This window comes from Macrotis lagotis, chromosome 3 (genome assembly GCF_037893015.1).
Source record: "Macrotis lagotis isolate mMagLag1 chromosome 3, bilby.v1.9.chrom.fasta, whole genome shotgun sequence".
Lineage (NCBI taxonomy): Eukaryota > Metazoa > Chordata > Mammalia > Peramelemorphia > Peramelidae > Macrotis > Macrotis lagotis.
The window spans coordinates 290,490,171-290,515,599 of record NC_133660.1 but is presented as its reverse complement, the minus strand read 5'-3'; the positions used below and the strand labels follow the sequence as shown (position 1 = coordinate 290,515,599).

The 25,429-nt window shown below is 41.7% G+C and overlaps 2 protein-coding genes across 2 annotated transcripts; both read right to left on the bottom strand.

Moving 5' to 3' along the window:
- Positions 1-769: 769 nt before the first annotated feature.
- On the bottom strand, positions 770-5,562 carry MRPL16 (mitochondrial ribosomal protein L16). The gene is given in 5 exon segments (XM_074231411.1): positions 770-3,046; positions 3,048-3,197; positions 3,786-3,934; positions 4,832-4,897; positions 5,393-5,562. Coding segments are annotated over 5 exon segments (756 nt in total). The 5' UTR covers positions 5,448-5,562; the 3' UTR covers positions 770-2,710.
- A 2,756-nt stretch (positions 5,563-8,318) lies between these two features.
- CBLIF (cobalamin binding intrinsic factor) lies at positions 8,319-23,435 on the bottom strand. The gene is made up of 9 exons (XM_074231408.1): positions 23,357-23,435; positions 21,428-21,604; positions 20,087-20,200; positions 19,426-19,566; positions 17,076-17,257; positions 12,995-13,163; positions 11,688-11,889; positions 8,996-9,114; positions 8,319-8,498 (listed from the first exon to the last, which is right to left on the bottom strand). Exons 1-9 carry the CDS (start codon positions 23,433-23,435, stop codon positions 8,428-8,430), a joined length of 1,254 nt encoding a protein of 417 aa, XP_074087509.1. The 3' UTR covers positions 8,319-8,427.
- Positions 23,436-25,429: the final 1,994 nt, after the last annotated feature.

Sequence of the window (25,429 nt, the reverse complement as noted above, 5' to 3'; positions counted from 1 at the left end):
ATGGGTCATGAAGGACTGACTGAACAACGAGATTTCAGTAAAGAAAATGCCTAATTCCAGCAATCACAGAATAAGAGCAAAAGAAACCAGCCTGTGCTGAGATTGAAATCATAGCCAGGGTTTGGTTGGTTCCATGGACTTAATTGCTGTAGACCACTGATGGGACAGTTCTGAGGATCTAAGACGTTTCAGAAGCTGTCTAGCTTGATCCCCTCATTTTTCAGTTGAGGAAATTAAGACTGAAATTGGGGGTGATTTGCCCTGCATAGCTTTTAAGGGCCTATTTTTGTTTGTAAACATTTATTTGCATTTTTGGATATTCAAAATTATGAGTGAATCTACCTTTGAATCCCAAAAAGATTTTTCAAAAAGATTATCCTCTCACTCAAGTTATGCTTCAGTTACTTAGAGGGCACCCAGTTCAACTTCCATATTTTACAGATGGGGAAACCAAACTCTTGAAAACCAGGTGGCTTGCCCAAGGTCACCCATTTATTAAATAACAGAGGCTATTTTGGCTCAGGTCCTGGACAGATGAAGATAATGCTTCCTTCCAACCACTTTCCTACTAGCAACAGAACTTGACTTTGCTGACCAGCAATTTGGGGTGTATGGATAGAAAGCGTTTGGTTCCCACTTCTGTCTCCAAGATCCTCCAGAATAGAGCAAGGACTTCAAAAAAGTTGTGATTCATGGAAATGTGATTATTTACATTATGGAAGGCTATAACGAAGGGTTCTTTAAGGAGCTGGCTCTATGCATTTTTGTAAAAAAGTATGCATTGTTCTAAGAATAGAAACTGAAGTGTTATCTCAAGGCTCAAGTGAGCTGATTTGGTGGGGATAGAGTGCCAGACTTGTCCATAGGGAGACTTGGGTTCAAATTTTGTCAAACAGTGCATGTGTAACCATGAACAAGTTATTGAACCTCTAGTATTTCCTCATTCGTAAAACAAGGGGGTAGGTTAGATGGTCTCTAAGGTCCCATCTTTGATCCTAATGTTGTTCTGCTGAGGTATTAACTTTGAAGATTTCAAAATCTGTAAAGTTTGGCACTTAAAATCAAATTTGTGCCATCTACATTTAATGTGCTGTTCTTCCCTCCTGCTCACACTTTTTAGGTTTTTACAAGGCAAATGGTGTTAAGTGGCTTGCCCAAGGCCACAGGTCTAGGTAATTATTAAGTGTCTGAGACTGGATTTGAACCCAGGTACTTGACTCCAAGGCCAGTGTGTTATCCATTATGCCACCTAGCCGCCCTTATACTTTTTAAAAGAGGGGAGGTGTCATATAATTCTATTGATTCTGAATGCCTTTAGCTCTGGGGTGGAGGAAGAAAAGAGGGTGTTTACTCAGCCCCTGTATCAGAGGGGCACTGATAGTAGTGGGGAGTTAAAGGCAGAAAGGCAGGAGTTGCCAGTGCTATCATACAGAATTATAGGCTTTTGAATCAACAAATGCTGTGATTGTGTTTGCACTGTGCTAAGTAATGAGAGGAAGGGGAGAATTAGAGAAGGTTGTATATTAGAGAGTGCATCCACAGAGAGCTTAGAGTCAAAGAGGGGAGGGTAGCTTAGACTGTAGTAAAGGAGCTTGATACCAAGGTCAGATAGTCACACAAGTGTCTAACCCTACAACTGGCTCCTTTTAAGGTTTTCAGTGCTATCCACCTTGCAGTTGTCTCAATGAGGTCAAGTCTAGAAAGACTAGTGGGCAGTTGGGCCTGGATATAGGAAGTCTAAGTCCTAATTACAATATCTCTGTTGCTATATCAAATATAGTGTCGAGTATGTGAATTTAACAAATAAAACCACACTGAGTGATGACAGTTGTGTTGCCCTGAATGTGAAGGGAGTGGGAAAGGGGTGGAGGTAAAGGTAACAATTCTGTCCTGCAGATTTATAACTTTCCCTTTGCTCTACCACTCCTACTCTGAGTCACAGATGTATAGGGAGGCAGTGTGCCATAGAGGAGGGAGAGCAGGCCTTAGGATCAGGAAGAGCTGGGTTTCACTAGCTGGGCAGCCATGGGAAGGGCTGAGATTATCTTTCTTTTTTTCCCCTAGTGCTTATCCTGTGCTCTGGCACAGAGTAGATGTTTAGTAAATGTTGAATGATTCAGTGTCAAGACAACTTTCTTATGACTATAAATTAGAGAAAATTTATTAAGCTGCATCAGTGAAAGGGAATTTTGATGCCAGAAGTTCTTCCAAATTGATGATTTCACAGGGACAGGGAAAACAGGGCAGAGATTCTTGATCTGGGGTCTGTGGACTTTTAAAAACTATTTTGATAAACATTTCTTTACAAAAAGGCTTCACCCTATTGCCAAAAGTGTCTAAGGACACCTGGAATAAGGATTCCTTTTTTGGTGAAGAAACTTCCATAACCTGTGCGGGTCACCATGTCTTCTAGCCGCCAAAATCACCTGGCAGTTAGTGGCTTGCCCGGGGTCTCAAAGTTAACTTGTATTAGTGGGAGGACCTGAATCCAGGTCTCCTGGGGCAAAGACCCAAGAGAAGAGACATTCAGGTGTTTCCAGAATCTCTTTAAAGGGGCCAAGACTCGTGCAGAACCAACTCTAGGTAATGTTCCATGATGCACACCCCGAGGCTTTGCAGAGGTTGTCTGTTCATGGTGGGGGGGCGGGGGGAGGGCAGAAGTTCCTGAGGAGAAGCTGGAATCTGACGCCTGCTCCTTGCTTCGCCTACACTAGACACGTTCAGGCAGGAAGAACTTGCCCCAGTAGCGTCCCTTATGGGTCAGGTCATAAGGGCTCACCACCTTCCTCATCCCCAGCATGTTGGCAGTGATAATGCGCTCAAAGGTCCAGGGGTTCTGGTTGTTGAGTTCCCTCTCCCTTTGCTCCTTGCGCATCTTTTCCAGAGACTCTCGGCTCACGGGCTTGGCTGGGAATGGCAGCTTGTGTGCCACTTGCTTGAGGAAGGGTTCCACCTCACCGAACTCACAGCGGCCCCCCACCTCCACAATAAGGCGGCCGGTCTTGACTGCTGTCACATAGTGGTCAATGGCACCTTTGCCACCCCCCCATGCGCTGGCCCATACCTTTGCGGGTGATGGGCTTATAAGGGCCTGGGACACGCCAGATGGCAAACATGTTCTTGGTGTCCAAGGCTCGGTTGATTGTCAGGCGCATCATTTCAAAATGGCCCCAGTGGAGATAACCGCCACCCAGTGCCTGAGGGGAGGATGGGAAAACAATCAGCCTCCAGTAAGCCCCTAATATGAAGCAGGCACTGTCCTGTGCTGGGGATTCAAGGGCAAAATGGAGAGTCTGAGCTCAAAGAGCTTATTTCCCACTGGGAAGAAGAACATGGACACAAACACATGGATTTCAGGAGGGGGCACTAACAACTGGGGGAATTATGAGGTGTCTTTAAGCTGGAAGTGAAAAGGACAAAGGCTTTCAAAAGGCAAATTTGGGAGGATGGTCCAGTGCAAAGTCCCAGAGATGAAAGAGGGGATCCTGGGTGGGGGGACCCACAAATAAGCCTGCCTGGCTGCCAGAGAACTCACGGGAGGGAGGAAGTTGCACTAGAATTAGGCTGGAGCCAGGCTGCAAAAGGACTTTCAACAAGAAACATCACCATGACAAGAAGCCAGGAAGCAGAGGAGAGAAAACATTCCAAACGTGGGGAGAGTGTCAGCAAGAGGCAGAGTCAGGAGAGGGGCGTGGGTTGTGTGAGCCCAAGGAATTAGAGCTGGCTAAGATGAGCTTCTTGGCCCCACCCACCCATTACACTCCTGATCCCCACTGCCCACTCACCAGGATTCCAAAGTTACCCTCTGTGAAGTCAGTGGCTTCAGTGGATGGCCCCCGGATGTCATTCAAGTTCTTAGGTTCCCGCCTCACCTTTGGCACCTGTGGCATCCGATCAATAAACTTGAGCTTGGGCTTATCGGGAATAGAAATCCCTAAGGAAAAGAACAGTAAGCAGAGGGTGGGCCTACAGCAGTCACGTCTCAAGGAGCACAGACCTCCAGGCACAAAGCTTCCATAAAAAGGGTTATGAATCTCTATGAGCAGCTATAAAAAGGAAGAAAAGTCTCTTCTTATGTGCTCAGACCTCCAATACTTCATTTCAGCACGGAGATGGTGATCTTCACCACCATATTTTTTTGGTCACAGCAACTAACAAACATCTTTTATAAAGTGGGCAAGAGGCTGCCACCTGGATTGGAGGAAGGAGTGGTCATAATGGTGAAACTAGACCCTAAATAGGGGTCAGGAGACCTCCAGCCTGGTAATGTGGTGTTACCAAGACAACTGTACGCTAGACTCAAAATTCAATAAATCTAGTGGCTTTTCAGGGATGATTTTTTTTTTTAGGTTTTTGCAAGGCAAACGGGGTGAAGTGGCTTGCCCAAGGCCACACAGCTAGGTCGTTATTAAGTGTCTGAGACTGGATTTGAACCCGGGTACAACTGACTCCAGGGCTGGTGCTCTATCTACTGTACCACCTAGCCGCCCCTTCAGGGATGAATTAATCAAATGTTTGATGAAACATAGCCCAAACCTTTGGCAGAAAAAAAAGATTCCCCACCCCTACCCTAAGTGTACAAGATAAAGGGCAGCTAGGTGGCACAGCCCTGGAGTTAGGAGGACTTGAGTTCAAATCCGACCTCAGACACCTAATGCTTGGGCAAGTCACTTAACCCCATTGCCTTCAATAAAAATTTAAAAATAAAATAAATGGATGAGATAGGTGCTTGGCTTTTGGGATTATCTAGTATGATATATAGTGTTACTGGTGAGCCTCATACCAGCTGGGGAAATTAGACTGAGATGAACCAGAAAAGACGATGTCTCACCTTCATAGGTGGGCACTGGGAGGAAGGTCTTCATGCCAGCGCTGAGAAGTGGGGCAGCCCCGGGGCCTGGAAAGCCAAACCATGGGAGAAGAAAACAGGGTCAAGTGCACAGGATGACCCAAGCCTTGGGGGGCTGGGTCCTGGGGAGACACGCAGGCCGCGTGGGAGGAAGCCGGGGTGCTCGGCTCGGGGGAGGGGGGAGCGCAGCTTGGGGAAGGGGCTCAGGTTGCTCCTGCGGGGGGGAGGCTGCGAAACTCAAATCTTACAAAAAAGGGGAATGGCAGGATAAAGAAATCATTAAAAAAAAAAAGAAAAATGGGGAGAACACTGGCATAGAGAGCGTTGTGTTCTCAAAGAAATATCGATACAAATATAAAGCAGATATAAAAATATACACTTACATAAACATAAGGCGCTATATGAATGCATTATATATATATATATATATAGAACTTTTGTAGTTCACAAAACCCTGCGGAAGGGGAACAACGAGCGGGGGCCCGGCCCCCCAAATTCACACAAGGGGTGCGGAGGAGACGAGCCGGAGCTCGCGCGCCTGACCTGAAGGACACACGCCCAGGGCCGCGGGGCCGCCGCGCGCCAGCCGCCGCCACATGCTTGCGAGCCCGGGGCCGCCGGGGCCGGAACACACCGCCGCTGCTCAGGGCGCCGCCATGACAGACCGGAACGGCGCCGCGGCCACGCCCCTCGACCTTGTCCAATGGAGGGTCACTTCCTGGATGGGGCGGAGAGCTGAGAAAGATCCACGCCCCCCGCTCTTGTCCAATGGAGGGTCACTTCCTGGATGGGGGCGGAGAGCTGAGAAAGATCCACGCCCCCCGACCTTGTCCAATGGAGGGTCACTTCCTGGATGGGGCGGAGAGCTGAGGAAGACGCAGCGTCTGATTGGTAGAGAGGGAGGAAAGGGCGGGAAGCCTGAGTTCCGGCCGCGAGGGCGCCTGCGCCCGTGGAGGTGACCCCGGGCGTCACGGTGGTGTCCCCCGCTTTAGAGTGAGAGCACCCCGGGGGCAGGGCCCGCCTGCCTCAGTGCCCCTCCCCCCATCCTCCATCCCCCTACTCGGCAGGCCTTCCTATGGCGCGGGCCTGGCTGTGCCCCCCCACCAATGCCAGCCCGAGGGGCGTCCCATCCCCTCAAGGACGCGCGGACCCCAGGGGGACCCCACGACTCCAAAGACCTCCCCGAAGCCTTTTTCGCGTTCCGAGGGTGGGGTGCTTTCGAGCAGATGCATCGCGGGGTCAAGTTCAGGACACACTGGTTTCATTAAACCTTTTGAGGTGACAATCCTTTTTTTTTTTTAGGTTTTTTTGGCAAGTCAAATGGGGGTGACTTGCCCAAGGCCACAGAGCTAGGTCATTAGTAAGTGTCTGAGGTCGGATTTGAACTCAGGTCCTTCTGACTCTATCACTGTTCCACCTAGCCGCCCCTAATGTGACAATCCTAATGAAAAAGTTCATTTAAAGGTTTTCCTTTGGAGTTGATTAAATGTGAGCTCAGGAGATAGTTTCCTTGTTATTGAATCATTTTTTTTAAGCTATTTCCTCCATTTGGGGTTTTCTTGGCAAAGATAGTGGAGTGGTTTGGTATTTCCTTTTCAGTTCATTTTGCACATGTGGAAATAGAGGCAAACAGGGTGAAATGACTTACCCAGGGTCCCACAGCTGGATGAAGACAAGTCTTCCTAACTCCCATCAGGATGCCCCAAAGTAATCATAGAGACTTCTTTTTTCTGTTACTGCATTGTCCTAATCTGGTCAGGGTGAAGCAGTCTAGAAGGGTCATCATTCTAATTACTCCAGGATGGAATTAATTGTTCCTTGGGTCATCTGGAGAGTATTTGGTTTCTAAATGTATAGATGGAGAAAGACTCATAGGGTTCCTCTTTTAGATAGCTCAAAGTTTTCAGGCCAATATTATTGCAGAATGCTTTCTAAATATTTCTACAGAAGGTGCTTTAGTTTGCTTTTGTATTATGTTCAAAGAACTGCTAAACTGCAGCTACAATCACGAATTTTTCTATTTACAAAACACCATTTAATCATAGACACAGGATGGAAAACATACCACCACAAGGGGACAGTCTTTGCCTATGGATCGGTACATTTTACATCTCTGCATGAAATCCTTTATCACAGAACTATATTCTGCTAGAGAATTGAGCAGCTTTTTTCATCAGTGGCCAGCAGAGTTCCCAAGTGGAACACACATTTCTGACGACCCTTTCTTTTTGTCCTGATAATATGCTTGAATTGTCCCCTCCACTCCCCCCCCCCAAATTAGTTAACACCCACTGAATCATTATCCTTGGAATTTTAAGTGAATTCACGTATTTTTTTTGGGGGGGGGGCTAAGAAAACAGTTGCTAACATTTATACAGTGCTTTAAACTTTGCCAAGTGCATTAAAATATTTTATCCTGACAGTTCTGGGAAGGAGGTGCCAGTATTATTCTTCCTGTTTTACAGATGAAGAAACTGAGGTAGACCAAGATTAAATGACTTTTTTTTTTTTTAGGTTTTTGCAGGGCAAATGGGGTTAAGTGGTTTGCCCAAGGCCACACAGCTAGGTCATTATTAAGTGTCTGAGACCAGATTTGAACCCAGGTACTCTTGACTCCACCCAGGTACTCCTGCGCCACCTAGCTGCGATTAAATGACTTTCTCAGGGTCACACAATTAATATATGTGTCTTAGGTTAAGATTTGAACTCAGGTTTTCCTGACTCTAGGTCCTGATCTCCATCTACTGTGACACCTAGCTGCTTCTAGTTCCAAGATCATCACTTCTTTATCTCTTTTTTCTTTTTACTTTGCCATAACTATAAAGAAAGCTCTTATTGTACCATCACATTCTAATTTATAATTCATCTAGACAGAGCAATAAAACCAGTAGTACCATTTATTTAGCATCGTAAGGTTTGCAAAGCACTTCACAAGGATCTCATTTGATCTTCACAAAAACCCTGAGAAGTAGATGTTATTTTACAGATGAGGGATTCAGAGAGATTAACCAAAACACTTAGGTTCACATTGTCACATAGGTAGAGTTGTGAATTTGGAGTCATAGGACCTGGGTTCAAATTCTGTCTTTGCCATTTTCTGCTTATGTGACCTTGGGCAAATTACCTAACCTTTTTGGGCTTCAGTTTATTTATCTGAAAGATGGTGGACTTGGACTAGAAGACCTCTGAGTTTCCCTTTAGTGCCATGTCTGTGATCCTGTATCTCTAGTGGGATTTGAAACTGGGTCTTTCTGATACCAGATCCAGCCCCTTATCCATTATGCCATTTGTGTGGTAGATTTAGGCCCCCTGAAGAAGTCTTCTTCCTTCTTTTTCCCCTCGCCCCAGCTCAGATCATGACTTCCAATAATTTCCCTTGGAGCTGAGAGACTGGATTTATGTTTTCAGGTCATAGACTACTCTATGAAACCAAAGAGAATAACAAATAGGAATTCAAACCATTGTTCAAGGCCTCTTTTATTTCTGTGTAATCATAGCTGACCTTCATAGGGAAGGTCCAAGTATCACCTAGACAGTATTGTCATAAATCTGCCCCATTTCTTCCCCATGATATAAAGTTAATTTAATTGATTTTGTGTGAAGTTGGCTGTGATGTGTTCCTTGTCGTAGGGGATGTAGTAGTCGACCCCTGTGAGGGGAAAAGCAGAGAAAGAGTTGAGATAGAAACTGTATATGTAACTCCCACCCCCCAAAACCATGCCTTTTATACAGGGTGATCCAAAAGTCTTAGTGCAGTTTTCAGCTCTTAATGGCTTAAGTATTTTCTTTTTCTTTTCTTTTTTCTTTTTTTGCAAGGCAATGGGGTTAAGTGGCTTGCCCAGGGCCACCCAGGCTTAAGTATTTTCAAGGGAATGAATATCATCACATTGCTAATCAGGCACTTTTAGAAAATACCAGTATTGCTTAGTTAAGTGATAAAGCCAGTGTATTCTTCTACATGCCTCAGGATTAGGTTCTACCATCTGGTACCCGGGTTCTGGGGATTGTATCAAGGGTTTTTCCCATAAGTTCAGTGAATAACTGATAACCATCTGTCCTCCTCCTTCTCCCCTTTCCCCGCTTTCCCCAAAACTCTGTGACCATCTTTCTCATACATAAGGCACCTGGTTTTAAGCCTTCATCTACCTTGGTCCAAAGGAGTGTTACCACTAAGGAACTGCCAGTAGGTTTTATGATTTTCATCTGCATTAATGTTATTGATGGAGGAGATATATAGGCCCCAAGATGTCATTTCGGATTCAAATCTGTAAAGAGGATAAAATGTTAGATGGTTAAACGTCTCAGGTTAAGTTATAGAAGTAAGGAAATGGAAGATGTATTCTAAATGGTGTGGAGATCCTTTATTATGTGTGAAAGCTCTCTGGGGCAGCTCGATGGTGCAGTGGACAGAGCACTGGGCTCAGATCCTAGAAGTCTCCTCTTCCTGAGTTCAAATCCAGCCTCAGACACTGGCTGTGTCATCTTGGGCAAGTCCCTTTACCTTGTCTGCCTCAGATTCCTTATCTGTAAAATGAGCTGGAGAAGGAAATGGCAAACCATTCCAGTATCTTTGCCAAGAAAACTCCAAATAGGAGCATGAAGAGAGCTACAAATGAACAACAGCAAAATGTTATGATAATACTTAGTTTTTAATAGTGCATTAAGGTTTGTAAAACATTTTATCAGTTATCTTGTTCAATTCTCAGGTACTGAGGAAGGTACTGAAAGTAAGATGATCTTTTTAGGTAGGAAAAAATGAGTCTCAGAAAGGTTAAGGTGGGGGTGAATCTCAGTCCTCAGTTCAGCAATTCTTTCCACTAGACCATGCTGCCATGCTATCCAGGATGTCTTCAAGGTCTAGTGTGGGTTTCAGCTTTTGTAGCTGAAAAATGGCCTGAGACTTTCGGAACAACCTATCTTTGATACTGTTTCTATTCTACTTTATATTATATTGCAATATTATTACCTGAGGCAAAGTTTTTTATATATATATAATATGTATATCAATGAAATGGATATGAAAGATGATTTCTTATGATTACTGTTTCATTGCTGCATCCTAAGGACTATGACATAATGTGTGACACATAGTAGACATTTAATAATGCTTGTTGATTTTTCCATGGGGCCTTTCCTAATGACTTGCAGCTTATTGGGAGCTATTTAAGATCAGTTTAAGACTGCCTTACTTTTATTTTTATATCTCTGGCTCTGAGCCTTGGGGATCCATATCTGGCCACTGGATGTGGATCTAGATACCTCTAGAGGACTAAGTGGGACTCTGATTCACAGGCTTGTCATGGCATCACCTCCCTGATGTTGTGGTTTTCTTTGAGAAAGAAGCCCAAACAACAACCACCACCACTAGGTGGTATCCATTTATTGTTGTTGAGTTGTGTCTCACTCTGTGACCCCATTTGGAATTGGTTGGTCCTTTCCCTCTCTAGCTCATTTTAAAGATGAGGAAGCTAAGGCAAACATAGTGAAGTGACTTATCCAGGGTCACACAGCTAGTCAATATTTGAGGTCAAATGTGAACTCAGAGAGATGGGTCTTTCTGACTCCAGGCCCAGCATTCTATCTAGTTTCCCCACTTTGTACATAGTAAATGCTCAATAAATATTATTTCACTCATCCACTCATTTACTCATTCATTCATAGTTGTGTGATATTGGGGAAGTCATTTAAACTGTATGTGCCTCAGACAAACTCCCTGGGAGTTCTTTTAGTCCCAAGTGGTTGTAGTTTTTCTGACTAATATAACATGTCCAAGTATTATCTCTTATTTTATGATGATGATGATGATGATGATGATGATGATGATGATGATGATGATGGCATAGGTTTTTGTGTTTCCTTCACACCCGGATTCTGGGATGCTATAACTTTCTGGAATGTACTTTACCTAAATTGGAGTTATTTTTGAAGGCTCTTCACAAGTCCTTCTCAGTATAGGAAGCCTTTCCAGACAATTCTAGCCTCCAGTGACCTTTCCATCTCCCATAGTACTGATTTTCTTGTTAACTCCTCTCATTTGGCACTTGTTCATTAACTGCTTTGTATTATATCATGTTTTACCTGTGGGAATATCATGCTTCCAGTTTAACTGAAATTTTTTTAGTGTGCAGGGACCATTTCTAATTATTATTATTATAGTTTATATTTTCCACTGGTCCTAGCAAAGTCCTATAATCCTATATGATTAGAAACATATCCTTAGCATTAATTAGGAATGTGCAGGACTTTCTGGGAGAATCTTTATATCCTTTTTTTTATAATGAATTATCTTTATCATCTAAAACATCATTTCTGGGGCAGCTAGGTGGCGCAGTGGATAGAGCACCGGCCCTGGAGTCAGGAGGACCTGAGTTCAAATTTGATCTCTTACACTTCATAATAATTAACTAGCTGTGTGACCTTGGGCAAGTCACATAATCCCACTGCCTTGCAAAAACAAAACAAAACAAAAAGAATATAAAACATCATTTCCTTGGATTTTTGTATTACCTTCCTTCCAAGGTAGCTCAATCTATTCCATATAGACATTCTCATAGAGGCAGCCTCCTGTGAGGTTGGTGAGGACCAACCATCAGTACTCTCATTTTATTGAGGGAGAATCTGAGGCTTGGACACATTGAAGATCTTGGTTCCCAAGTAGGAAGGTACCTCAGAGGCCCTCTAGACCTACTTCTTCATTTTACAGATAAAGAAACTGAGACCCAGGGAGGCTAAGTGCTATGTAGAAGTTTCACAGCAATGCAGATGTGTCTAGTGAATGACAAATGAGAGAAGGAAATGGTGTCCAGGGCCCTTAGAGTGTTTTACAGGTTTAACTTACTTGAATATTGAGTTTTTGCGCTGGGCTTCTTCTAGAACCACAAGTAGGACTGATCCCTTTTTCACACTGATTTTCTGTGTTGCAGTGAAGGTCAGTTCCACTCCTCTCAGCTGGTTATTGATTGTGTAAGTCACAGTGATATTAGAAGTTGAGGTAGTGAGGGGACTAGGGAGTCTCTGTAGAGTTTGCTTCACTTCTGGATCTGCAGAGAGTAGAGTTAGGCTTTGTAAGATTATTTATGTGCAGAGCTGATGTCTTTTCTGACATTGAGATCTCACTCGAAAGAACTTTAAGAGGGAGGGAAGGGTCTGGGTGAGCCCTCTGTATTGTCCTGATGAGGTCATGTGGCAGATGAAGCTCTTGTTTTTATTCCTGCCATCACAGAAAGTCTGATAGAAGTTCCTTTGACCTTTATCCATGCTTTTGTTAAAAGAATCTTCCAATTGAACATGAGACCTATTAGGGTATGGATGTCCAAGTTCTACATATGTGACCTATGGCAAGTTTTTATTGAGTAATGACATGGGGTCCAGAAGAGCTATTAGATTGTGCTAGAGTATTTTGCTCTGGAGTATTTTGTATATGCTCTAGAGTGTATTTTATAGACATAACTAGGGCTTCCTTAGATAGCTATAAAGGTGCACTTATAGACAAACACAGAGAAAAAATCCTCTTCACGGGCTCAAAAACTCAGCTGTCGTTTCCAAATAACTCAAGGGAGTGTGGGGGAACAGGCCTGGGAGAATATTCTAATAATGTTCTAATGATGAAATTATAGCAACTTAAAGCTTGAAGAGATATGGAAAACAACACATAGACAAGGGAGACAGACAGACAGATCAATTGGATCCTGATGAACCTGTCCTGCACTCCCACTTGGTTTCTACCCTTTTATTCTGATGATGCAGCAGAAGCTGATTCTCCAAGGAGGAAGATCCATAGAGAGCTTATTGATTTTTCTCTTGTGTTGCTAAGTGTGTGACTGAGTGTTCAGGACATCTCAATAGGAAAGGAGGGTGTAGATGGAGGTAACTGACTGATCCGTTATTAAAAACAGACATATAAATTGTATCATTAGACTGTGAACTTCTTTGAATTAGTAATTTTTCCTTTGTTAAAAATCTCTTTGTTTCCTCTGAGCTTAGATTGAGCCTGGCAGGCAGTAGGCTATTTGATTAAGCCTGGCAGGCAGTAGGCTGTTTGATTGAGCCTGGCAGACAGTAGCTGTTTGGCTGTTTGAGTTGATGTCTGTTGGGAGCTCCTAAATCTGGCTCTGAAGAACTTTGGATCTTTAAAGGAGTACTTACCAGTAGAACAGATAACGTCGGGCACATCTAAATAAGTTTTGCCCTTTAGGGAAGGAAGGATCTGGGCAATAGACATGGGGTTATTAAATCTATTTTGCTCAATCTCACTGAGTACTGTTTCCAGAGTTTTCTTGCAATTCCAGTTTTCTCCAAGTTGCACAGAGAGGGCCTGGGAAAGGAAGAAAAATATTCTAGGGGTAATAGAAAACACTGGAAGGGAGAGGATTGCTTTGAGTAAATCAATCACTCCCCTTCCCTTAAATTTTTTTTTGATAAGGCAATGGGGTTAAGTGATTTGCTCAAGATCAAACTGCTGGGTAATTATTAAATGTCTGAGGTCAAATTTGAACTTAGGTCCTCCTGAGTCCAGGGCTGGCGCTCTTTCCACTGTGCCACCTAGCTGTAAAGTGGCTCATAGGATACTCTAACCATTATAGATTATTGTCAAGTAAGAAATCTCTATTACATTAATAAAGCATTTGTGTCCATATAATGTATGCCCTTTCACAACCAATGAATCTTTTGTAAAATAGCAAGCTACATCATACGCAGCCATTCCAGGTAAGCCTCTGAAAAGGAATTGCTTGTGGAATGAGGTAGGGAGAAGAACCTGTGTCTCTGCTCCTCAGCCTTTTTGACCAGAGCATGACCTTGTCAAATTGTGAACTGGAGGAATTGGACTTCTCCTTGGTGTCTGAGGACAAACTAGGTACACTGAGGAAAGGCAACTTCAGAACTTGATAGAAAGCTACACTATACATGTACGGGAAACTTGATAGGGACTCCACAGGAAGAGAAAAGGACTTCCAGCTACCAAAAGCTTTGCTGCATATCCTCTTCAAGCTTGGGCCCCCTTTCCCATTTGCAAGCTGGGAGGATTTGTACCAAATATTCTGCTGATCCTTGCTTCTGAAAGCTAATTAAATCTGACTGATACCAATAAGTGAAATACCAGTGAGACTCTGGTACTAGATCTCTCTCTTCTACCCCCTTCTTTCCTCCCCAATGGTTATGCCAAAAACCCTGGAGGGGAGAGAAGCCAAAGCAATGTTCCATGTACATACCATGGATTGTCAGGGACAGAAGAAATTGTTGTTTAAGTCTCAAAGATTTGTTGTTGTTTAGTCATTTCTGTTGTACCCCCTTTGGGATTTCTTGATAGAAATACTGGAGGAGTTTGCCATTTCCTTCTCCAACTCATTTTACAGATGAGGAGATTGGGGTAAACCTTCGTGACTCCAGTCCCAGCTCTCTATCCACTTGCACAGCCTAGCTGCCCCACCTCTCAAAGATACTCAGTCTCAGTGATGCTACCTTTTCTTATAGAAAGTCTCAATCCTATAGAGAGATGTATAAAGGGCCTATGTTTTTGTCAGTATGAGTAATCCCTAGACTGATGAGGATTGTGACCCTCTATGACTTAATAGATAATTGTTTATAATTTCTGTAATTAATCTCTACCCTTCCTCTTCTCCATGAGAAAAAACCCCCACCCCATTATCTGCCTGATGATGAACCTTTCTTAACATAACTTGGGGTGGGCATCTTAGAGATAGGATCTTAAATATAGAGTTGGAAGGGTCTTTGGAAGTCCTCATTTTACAGATGTAGAAGTTGAGGTTTATACAGGTTACATTATTTGCTCAGGATCACAGAAATAGTGAGCATTACAGGTGGGATTTGAACCCATGTCCCCTGACTCTACAGCTAGTGTTTATCTATCTGTACCATGCTACTTCATTCAAGATACTTGGCAAATGTTAGTCATATGTGAGAAAAGCAAAGAATAGCAGCCCTTTTGTGCCCTTTTCCTTTGTGGTTGTACTTGGAACAGAGCTCCTTGGGCATTCTTCCATAGTCAAAGGAGTCAAATCCAGGAAGGGAGGGTTAGGTGGTCAGCAAATTAACTTCACCTATTGTCCCCATCCATACATTATTCTGTACCCTTTGCTGCCATCTTTTTCCATTTGATTTTCTTTTTTTTTCATTTTATTTTTTTCCAGGTATGTATAAATATAATTTTCAGCATTCATTTTTTCTAAGGTTTTGAGTTCCACATTTTTCTCAGCCTCCTATTATTCCCCCCAAAGAACTTGATGTCAGTAAATCACATGAGATCAAATGAGGTTGGGAATATGTCCTTAATCTTTCTCCTGGCCTGATCTTCACGTGGCTGCTGTAGCAGGAACCCACCTTTTCCTAGGAAGAGTTCTCAGACTGAGGCTCAGGCCACTGACAAAGCTGGCCAGCTCTAGTAGGCTCTAGGACTAGCTATTATGTCATTCATAAATCCTTTCCCCTGTCTCACCCTTGGAATGAAGTTCAGTCTACATCGTATTCATCCCTATATCTAGATAAGCTGATGACTAACTTTAGATCTGAGGCTATGGTTTGATACCTTTAAATAGCCTCCCACACCAGTTAGTTAGCTAACAATAATAATCATACAAACATGTAGACAGTGCTTTACACTCTGCACAGAATTTTTACATGTTATATCATTTGATCCCCACAACAGCCTTTTGAAAGACATACTATTATTAATCCCAATTTTTTAAATGGGAAAACTTAGACCAGAGAGATGAAATGATGTTCCTAGGGTCACACTATGAATAAGTATCTGAGACAGGATTCAAGCTCAGGTCTGCATGACTCCTACTATGCCACACAGCCATACCAGAGAATCTCTGGCATCTGAATGGCATTGAAGTCATTAGGGTACAGCTGTCCCTTTTTTTGCCACTGTCCTTGACCTTAAATATCTCTGATTTCTGTCAGAGAATTCAGGATATTCAATAGGTCCCACTAGATAGTAGTTAAATTCTTGCTTCTCCTACATGAACAATTCCTGTGATGCTGAAGAAAGTCATACAAACCCTCTGGGCCTTGGTTTCTCCATCTGTAAAATAAGGAGGTTGAACTTGATAATCTCTTAAGTCCCTTTCAGATCTGAATAAACAATCCCATGATCCCAAACCTCAGGTTGCAAACTTCCTGAGCAAATATCAAAATCGTGACAGTTATATCAACTGTTGAACCAATTCTCTGAAAAAAGCAGGTGACATTGCTTATCAGTGTTTGAACTAGTGCTTGCCTTTTATCAGAAATTTCTGTGACTCACAAGAAGGTATATAACAGGTGATGAAGTTTAGAAATCAATTAATCAACAAAGACAAGGTATAAAAGTAAACTTTTCTTGGCTGTCCTAAAGTGAAAGAAAGGCATCTAATAGGTTAGTGACCCAACTCATAGAACCAACAAATTAAGTTGGCATCATATCCATGCTTATTACACATTGGACTCAATGATCTCTCATGTAAAATGGTAAGTTTGAATTAGCTTCTGACTTCCCTTAAAGCTACATATCTGTTAGCCTATAATCCAGAGATGTCCAGGACCTTCTTGGGGAGCTGATAATGAATGAGGTTGTCAAGAATCAATCATCATGAGGGCGGCTAGGTGGCGCAGTGAATAGAGCACCGGCCTTGGAGTCAGGAGTACCTGGGTTCAAATACATGAATCAAATACAAGAAACATGATAGTTCTCTCAGAGTATCTGAAGGTCGAATATGTTGAAAGAATTAAGCTTATTTTCTTTGGTCTCAGAATCAGGACCAATGGATGGAACTTGCTAAAAGGTAACACCTCAGACACTTAATAATTACCTAGCCATGTGGCCTTGGGCAAGCCACTTAACCACATTGCCTTGGAAAAAAAAAGAATCAATCATCATGACACTCATTTGACTAATGGAGAAACAAAGTCAGATAATAATCATAGAGTTAAGAGTTGGGGGCCATCCTGTCCAATCCTTTCATTTTACAGATCTGGAAACTGAGGCCTATGAAAGTGAAATGACATGCCCAAGGCCACACAGGTACTGTCCAGGGCTGAATTTGAACCTTGGAACTCTGATGCAGAGCCATTTTACATTTTTTCATATTACCTGCCCAAAGAAGAGATTTAATGAAGGAATTTAGTGGATATCACACATCTTGACACAGGTGCAATCATAATTAAAAGTTTCCCAGTTGACCATCTCCAAGTGCTGAACTTTTCTCAGTGGTCATTTACTAGTTACCTGCATAGCTAAGCCTGTGCTGTAGGATCCCCCAATGAGGCCATTGTCTTCAGTCTTCCTGCTGATATTCTCCACAATGTTTGTTAATACTTGACCAAATAAGTGATTGTATTCATCATCCAGATCATCAGTAATCATATTACTAACACAAGTCAGGGCCAAGGTTGCCATGGCGCCAGTATCTGCAGAACACGTGAAACACAGATTTCTAATTATATAAATGTCCTCACCATGTCTTCTCTCCTCCTTTCTTTTACCTTCTCCCAATGTCTATACATTTTGTAAATCACAGCTCAAATGCCTTGGCTTCATTAATCCTATTGATTCAACAGGTATATACCAAATGCCTATCCTCTGCAAGGTGCTTGGGATACAGAGACAAAAAGGAGACAGTGCCTGACCTCAGCAGGCTTACATTCACCTGGTGGAATCATCCAGGAAGCTTCTTCCATTCACCCAAACCAGACATGATCAGCTTCTTCTCTGAATCCTTCCTAACTTTATTGCCATTATTAACATTTCATGAGTTATTTGTATGTGTTGTCTCTTGACTTGATGGTAAACTTAAAGGGGCAAATCATGTTTTAAATATTTTCATATCCTCCATAGTTCATAGTATTATGGAAGAGAAGGAAGAATCATTAAGTTCCTGTTATAGGCTTGGTACTCTGCTATCCACTTTAGAGTAACAGTTGAATGACCAAATGAATGAGGAAGTAAACCTGAAAAGATAAGGAAATTATAACCCTAGGAAAATATCAAAGATTCAATTTAGTTCTACCAGCATTTATTAAGGATGTTGGAGAATGTACAAGGCAACCAGAAGGATCTTAAATCCATGTCTTATGAAGCTCGCTTGAAGGAAAAAGGAAGCTTAAATAAGTGAGAGAACAGGTGGGTAGGGAAACATGATAGTTCTCTCAGAGTATCTGAAGGTCTAATATGTTGAAAGAATTAAGCTTATTTTCTTTGGTCTCAGAATCAGGACCAATGGATGGAACTTGCTAAAAGGTAAATTTAGACTTGATTTCAGGAAACTCTTCCTCATAGTTAAAGTCATACAAAGATATGTCCAGAGCCTATCCCTATGCTTGAAACATAATACTTGTTGGTTGAATGATTAAATGGGCATAATACAATTTGTAGTATCTACTTCATTGGCTTTCACTATGAACGAATGAATAGAATGTGTACCCCTTGTCCCCCCATCTTTATTGAGAAAATTGAGGCCATTTACGTTGAACTCCCTCTTCTCCTATTCCTTTTATCTCAAAAGCCCACCTCTCATCCTAGCCTAGTCTCAGCCACAGTACTCTTTCCTGGTTCTCCTTCTTATCTTTCTGTGTGATCATTCCTTCTCAGGCTTCTTTGCTGGCTCATCATCCATATCATGCATTCTGACTCTGGGTGTTTATTAATGTTCTATCTTGGGCCCTCTTCTCTCTACACACTTTCATTTTGGGTCTGCATCGGTTCCCATGCATATGACTCTGAGATGTAAATATTCAGCCCTACTTTCTCCCCTGAGCTTCAGTGCTGTAACACCATCTGCATAGTGAACATTTCAAACTGGATGTTCCAAAGGTGTCTCAAGTTTTAATATGTCCAAAATAGAGCCCTTTATCTGTGAAGGCTGCTAGGTGGTATGATACAGAGTTCTGTGCTTGGCATCAGAAAGAGCTGAATTCAAATCCAATGTCAAACACTTACTGGGTAGCCCTGGGGAAGTCACTTATTGCAAAGCCTGACTTAGAGTAGATGCTCAATAAAAGGAATTATAATTGTTATTGTTATTACCAAATCCACCACCCCTTTACATATCACATGTTAATAACTTTGTTGACATTATTCTTGACTTAGGACAAACTATTTTGCATTTATTCCGCTTATGTTTATTCTTTGTACATCTATGTATAAATCTGTATATACACATATATTTATATATGTTCATGTTCATGTATATTTGTACATATTTTTATATATATTATATGTTTAATATACACAAGCACACTCCTCACATTTGAATTAAGTTCCTTGAGAATAGGGGCTGTTTCATTTTGTCTTTGTCTAGTGCCTAAGTGCTTTGTACAGAGAAGAGACATAAGAATTGCTTATGATTAATTATTTGATTTGCCCCTCATTAGGAACAATTCTCTCTGGTTGCCCCAAATCCTATACATTGGGCTTGTTCATAGACGTTACATGTTTGTCAGCAGATGATGCTCTCCTCCTCCTCCTCTGCTCCCATCTCTTACTTGCTACTTACAGGTGGTTCTCAGAATTGCCATTTAGTAGATTCCCTACTAGCCCATTCCCAGGTCAGGAGAGTTTGAAGCAACATTGCACTTACCCATGTTGAAAGGTGAGACATTGGCTAGCAACATCTTGGAAAGTTTGACGGCTAGTTCCAAGGTGTCTTTTTGTTTTTTTTGGCACAGAGCCAAGAGTCCCAGGCTGGGTCCATAGAAGACTGAATATGGGTCATGTGGTTCTAAAAATTAAATGTACCAGTAAGGTCTGATTAGATCACTGAGATTATTTTTGGAAAGGATTTTCAGAAAGCCTATCTATAATAAGAAAGGAGAGGTTTGGGTATTGGGTAAATTCCTTAGATCAGGTAAAGATGATGGAGTCAAATAATAGTATCAATGTCTATTGGGACATTGAGGTCATACCGACTCCCCCCCAGTTATACAAAAGCATCCCTATTTCTTTATATTTGGTAGATAAGGAAACTGAGGTTTAGAGGCCCACATTCATAGCTATTAAATGTCAGAAGCTAGTGCTCTAGATACCTAAGGACTACTCTCACTTCCTATGGAGAGAGGAGTTTTAGTTGAACCTTAGATTCTCTGGTAGACTTTGTTACCATCTCCAGAAAGAAAGGGGGGAATAAATTGGAGGTAATAGTATCCTCTTTCCTTGCCTGCCTTGCCAAATCCCTTCCTCTGGGTTTAGAGTTTCAGGGGAAGGGCCAGTTCCTCCCCCTATTCCTTTAACTCCCCTCTTACTTGAAGATGTCCAATTTTCCATTTTCTTTTTAAGAATCGAGAGTCTGTTTCCAAGATCTTGACAGGATGATGTGAGAGCTATGATGTTGAGGGCCAACTGACCAGTGCTAAGATCTGCAGAGAAATAAAGGGGGTAGGAATGAGAACTCTCCCCCGATTCATAGTCATAAAAAGTTTCTTGACCAAAACCACTTTGTGGGAGGAGAAATTGCCCACTTTTACTATATATAGATAATTTTGATTTTTCTTAAGGTTATAGAGAGTAAGTTTGTGAAATTACTTTCCTTGTGGGAAAAAGAAAAAAGTTAAGAAAAAGACTGGCATTTGGTGGCTAGGTGGCGCACTGGATAGAGCACTAGCCCTGGAATCAGGACCTGAGTTCAAATGTGGCCTCAAACACTTAGTAATTGCCTTGGGCAAGCCACTTAACCCCATTGCCTTGCAAAAAAAAAAAAGAAAAATACTGGTATTGCTATTCAGAAAATGTATTCAAGCAAATGACCACAATGTAATTCAGGGGCTCAGAAGGATTAGAAGAAGGAATATTTAGTCCATGGAAGAAAAAACTTAAATGTGTTTAAATATCTGAAGATGGATTATAGCTCTAGAATTCTAGATAACTCAGAGGTCATCTACTTCAAGATCTCATTTTACTAGATGAGGAAACTAAGATCCAAGGAGGTTGAGTGACTTGCACAAATTCTCCCAGGTAGGAAACATCAAAATTGGAATTTAAACCAGCTACCCTGACTCTGGGATCATTCTACTTGATCCTGATCTCTTCTGGAAATGATCCTAGAATTATTCTGCATAGTCCTCAAGGACAGAGTTAGGAGCAGTGGGTGGTGGTTTGTTTCTTTATAGGAGAGAATATCTTATTATTCAGAGTTGTTCAAAATTGGAATGTGCAAACTTGTGTGAAGTAGTGATTTTACTTTCATCCAAAGGTATTCAGGCAGAAGCTGGGTGATACTTGTGAGAGATTTGCCTTGTATGGAGAAAGTACTTCACTGATGGTTTTTAAGTTGAACCTAAAATAAAGCTAGGAGATAAGAGCTTCTATCATATAGGGCTTTGGGGTTTGCAGTCTTGCTTTCATTCTTCTTCTTACTTTTTTTTTTTTTTTTTGCAAGGCAAATGGGGTTAAGTGGCTTGCCCAAGGCCACACAGCTAGGTAATTATTAAGTGTCTGAGACCAGATTTGAACCCAGGTACTCCTGACTCCAAGGCCGGTGCTTTATCCACTACACCACCTAGCCGCCCCCAGTCTTGCTTTCTTTACAATTGATCTACAAGGTTGGGAATTTTGAAAGTGTCATGGACCTTGCAAGTGGGCATTACCTGTTGGGTCAGTTGACGAGATAATTTCGGTGAGGAGCTTCTGGGTCTTTGCATTGTGGGCTCCAACGAGGTTCATGGCAATCAGGATGCTGGGATTGGGAAAGGAGGATGGAGTCACAGAGCTCTCCATTACATCTTGGAGGTCATCTACCAAGGCTTGTTTTTCTTCAGGAACAGCTAGGAACCAGAAGCAGTTACTCAAGCATCTTAATTCTTCCTTTCAGAGATACATTTTACACAGACTCATATTATTTTAAGATCATAGATTGAGAGCTAGAAGGGACCTTAGAGTTCATCTCCTCTGACCCCTTTATTTTATAGGTGAAGAAATGGAGGTCTAGACACAATGAATGACCTTCCCAGCATCACACCGTAGTAATGGGGTTGAAGTCATTTTCTTTGATCCCATTTCTAGCACATTTTCCTAAAATGTTCACTCAGTAGATCTCAGAGAATCAGCAAAATAAGGAACTGAGACAATGAATAGCTTCAGAAAGTGTCAGGATACGAAAATAAACCCACAGAAATCAACAATATTCATATGTAGTAACAACCAGTCCAGAGAGAAGAAAAAAAAGGAAGTCTCTCTCTCTCTCTCTCTCTCTCTCTCTCTCTCTCTCTCTCTCTCTGCATTCATACAAAATACATGCAATGTCTGGGAATCAATTTATCAAAGCATAGTCAAAACTTGCAAGGCCAAAATTTTTAAAGAAATAAAGAATTATTTAAATAACAGGAAAGTCCTTCAGTGTTCATGGCTAGATCATATTGACATAAACATGAAGAGCAATGTTACCTATATTGGTAGGCTGATAACCTAAAGGTATTCATTTTTCTGGAGGTTTTTGAGGAAAAGTGAATATTATGCAGCTTTTAGTAAGGATCTTGAGAAAAATCTCTTCCTATCTTGTTACCTCAACTCCAAATATAACCTTGTTATTGATGTTCATTTGTTTTAGTCATATATGACTCTTTGTGACCCCTTTTGGGGTTTTCTTGGCAAAGATGCTGGAATTGTTTGCCATTTCTGTCTCCCAGATTTTTGAAAATCATAGGCTTATAAGGTGTTGTCATTAATTTGAAATACATGATTATTTCTTTTTTTTTCTTTTTTCTTTTAGTTTTTTGCAAGGCATTGGGATTAAGTGGCTTGCCCAAGGCCACACAGCTAGGTAATTATTAAGTGTCTGAGGCCAGATTTGAACTCAGGTACTCCTGACTCCAGTGCTAGTGCTCTTATCCACTGCACCACCTTGCTGCTCCATATATGATTATTTCTTAAGATCACATTGAGGAACTAGAAGAGACCTCCAATCATCTCATTTTACAGTTAAGAAGGTGAGGCCCATGGGCATTAAGTTACCATGCTCACAGGGCCAGAGAGTATCAGGTCTTCTGAGCTCTGAACTAATGCTCATTTCACTCTACAGCAGTATCACATCCTGCCTTTTATTTATTAATCCTCTGTCAGATGTCCCACAGAAACTCCCCATCTATTTCAACACATGTCTGGAAGATGGTGGATTCATTTCTACAAATTTCATACTGTGGATTATTTCATCTCCTTCATGAAGTACATCAAAGCCATATGACCCTGTCTATTAGGAATGACCCCATTTAGTCCTCCCTCTCCCATCATCACTTTTACTTATGCCATAGATTACAGAGTGACTTTTTCCCAACAATTCCCACAGGTATTCTAATTTCTCCAACTATTAAGATTCTCACCTCCCTCAGTGAGCCTACATTCTATTAGGAGTGGGATGTGGGAAGACTGGCAACACACATGCAGAATATAAACATATATTATATATATATATATATATATATATATATTATATAAAGATCACTCTTCTCAGCCACCTCCCAATCAATAGAGATTTCTCCCCCCTCTTCCCCCCCTTTACAAATCGAGGTGACTATGCTCACAGCATTCATTCCTGGTGAGGGAGTGGGCCCCACTCAGAGCCCAGAGGACACTCAAGAGAGGGATTGTAAACAGGATCATCTTTTTTTCCTCTTCTACCAAAGAACAATGTACGGTTCTTCTGTTTGAGCAAAAGTGGCCTTTTCCTTGCTTGGCCCTTTTATATGGTCTTCTTTTAGAGTACCCTAACCTTCAACCTTTTCTATCCAACTGATATTCTTTTCTTACATCTTTATCAATGTTTACCTTCTGCAGATCCTCCAAGAACTTTCTGGCAGCTCATCTGGGAAGCAAGCATATGGGCAATGGACATGGCATCTTTGGGAGATTCTCCAGAGCTGCAAATGATGATGATAATAATAATAGTAATAATAATCGCTAATATTTCTCTTGTACTTTAAGGTTTTCAAAGTGCTTTACATCTGCTATTTCATTTGATCCTCACAGTAATCCTTTTTTTTTCTTTTTTTTTTTAAGGTTTTTGCAAGGCAAATGGGGTTAAGTGGCTTGCCCAAGGCCACACAGCTAGGTAATTATTGAGTGTCTGAGACTGGATTTGAACCCAGGCACTCCTGACTCCAAGGCCGGTGCTTTATCCACTACGCCACCTAGCCGCCCTACAGTAATCCTTTAAATAGATGAAGAAACTGAGGGTGAGAGAGGTCAAATGACTTGCCCAGGGTCATACAATTCATAAGGCAGAATTTGAACTCAGGTCTTCAGGATAACATATCTAAAATTCTAGTCACTACAATGTCCAATTGTCTAATAATAATATTAATTTCACAATATTAATAATTATAATAACCTAATAACAAGAACCCCAGCAAATCCTTGCAAGTTCAACAAATAATCTCTCCTGGAGATAGACTCTTTGCTACAATTATTTCTCCTATCAATGATGACTATGGGGTCTGAGCTAGAAGCTGATCTTGTGGTTGGTATTTCCAAGACTCTTGGGTTCAAGGTCTTGGTCTGTCTCTAGTAGGACCTGAGAGAAGATGCCAATCAAAATGATGGTGGAGGTTTGACTTTCCTGGGGCATGCTCTCTCATTTTGAAGTTTCACAATTTTATGGGATTTCTTTAGGCATTTTTATCCCCATTTTATAAAAGGTCACTTAGAAAACATGTCCAAGCCAGGTGTAGGGATTCTTATGAATTGTATATATCATTTCCTATATCAGGGTCAAACTTGGTCATTAACCACAGTTGATCCCATGGACTTCAACATGATCATTCCAAGGGACATGAACTTTTATTCAGATAAATATGGCAAACAGTATTAGGAATAATTCATGGATAAGCAGAGAAATATAGAATTTTTCTGTTTTCCTTTCCTTTTTTTTTTTTTTTTTTTGCAAGGCAATGGGGTTAAGTGATTTACCCAAGATAACACAGCTAGGTAATTATTAAGTGAGTGAGGCCAGATTTGAACTCAGGTCCTCCTGATTCAAGGGCAAGTGCTCTATCCACTATGCCACCTAGCTGTGCCCTCTGTTCTCCTTTCTCGGGCTCTGTCCTAAGGATTTGTATGTGTGTCCCTTATCTGCTGTGAGGGAGGTTTGAGGATAGCAAAGACAAACCCCCTACTTCACAATCTTCCTGTAGGTTAGCCTTGATGCTAGTAGATTGTGACTCCTGCCTACAAATTCTAGGTATTTGCAAGGTTTCTTAGCGGTGAGACAGAAAGATTAAAACAACACCTGAGTAAACTACAAGTGGAAAGTGGTAGCGATAAGGGACAGGTTGCAGACAGACTTCCCAGAAAACTAATTTGCCATTTGATCTTAAAAAACCCAACAAAAACCTCTGTAATAGTTTTCATTCATCAGAATGTAAACAAATGATAATGAAATTCAAAAGGCATTTTAAGATAAGAAATTGAAATTCATTTACTGAATGACCTGGGGTGAGCAAGACCATTAAAAGCTGCTGCTGAAGTTTTTCCTTCTCAAGAAAGGATCATGACATCAGGGAGGTGATGCCGTGACAACCATGGGAATTGGATTTGAGTGAGGGGGAACTGTGTTGAGTCACCAGCCTCACTTTCTTCTCTAGAGCCATCTGGAGTCA

Excerpts from the sequence above, each read along its gene's own strand:
- CBLIF (XM_074231408.1), bottom strand. The coding sequence starts at position 23,435 with ATGATCCTGTTTACAATCCCTCTCTTGAGTGTCCTCTGGGCTCTGAGT. Across the intron at positions 21,605-23,356 it reads CCTCACCAGGAATGAATGCT|CTGTTCCTGAAGAAAAACAA; the intron begins GTGAGCATAGTC and ends TCTGGTTCCTAG. Across the intron at positions 17,258-19,425 it reads TGTCTCACCTTTCAACATGG|ATACTGGCGCCATGGCAACC; the intron begins GTAAGTGCAATG and ends CGTGTTCTGCAG.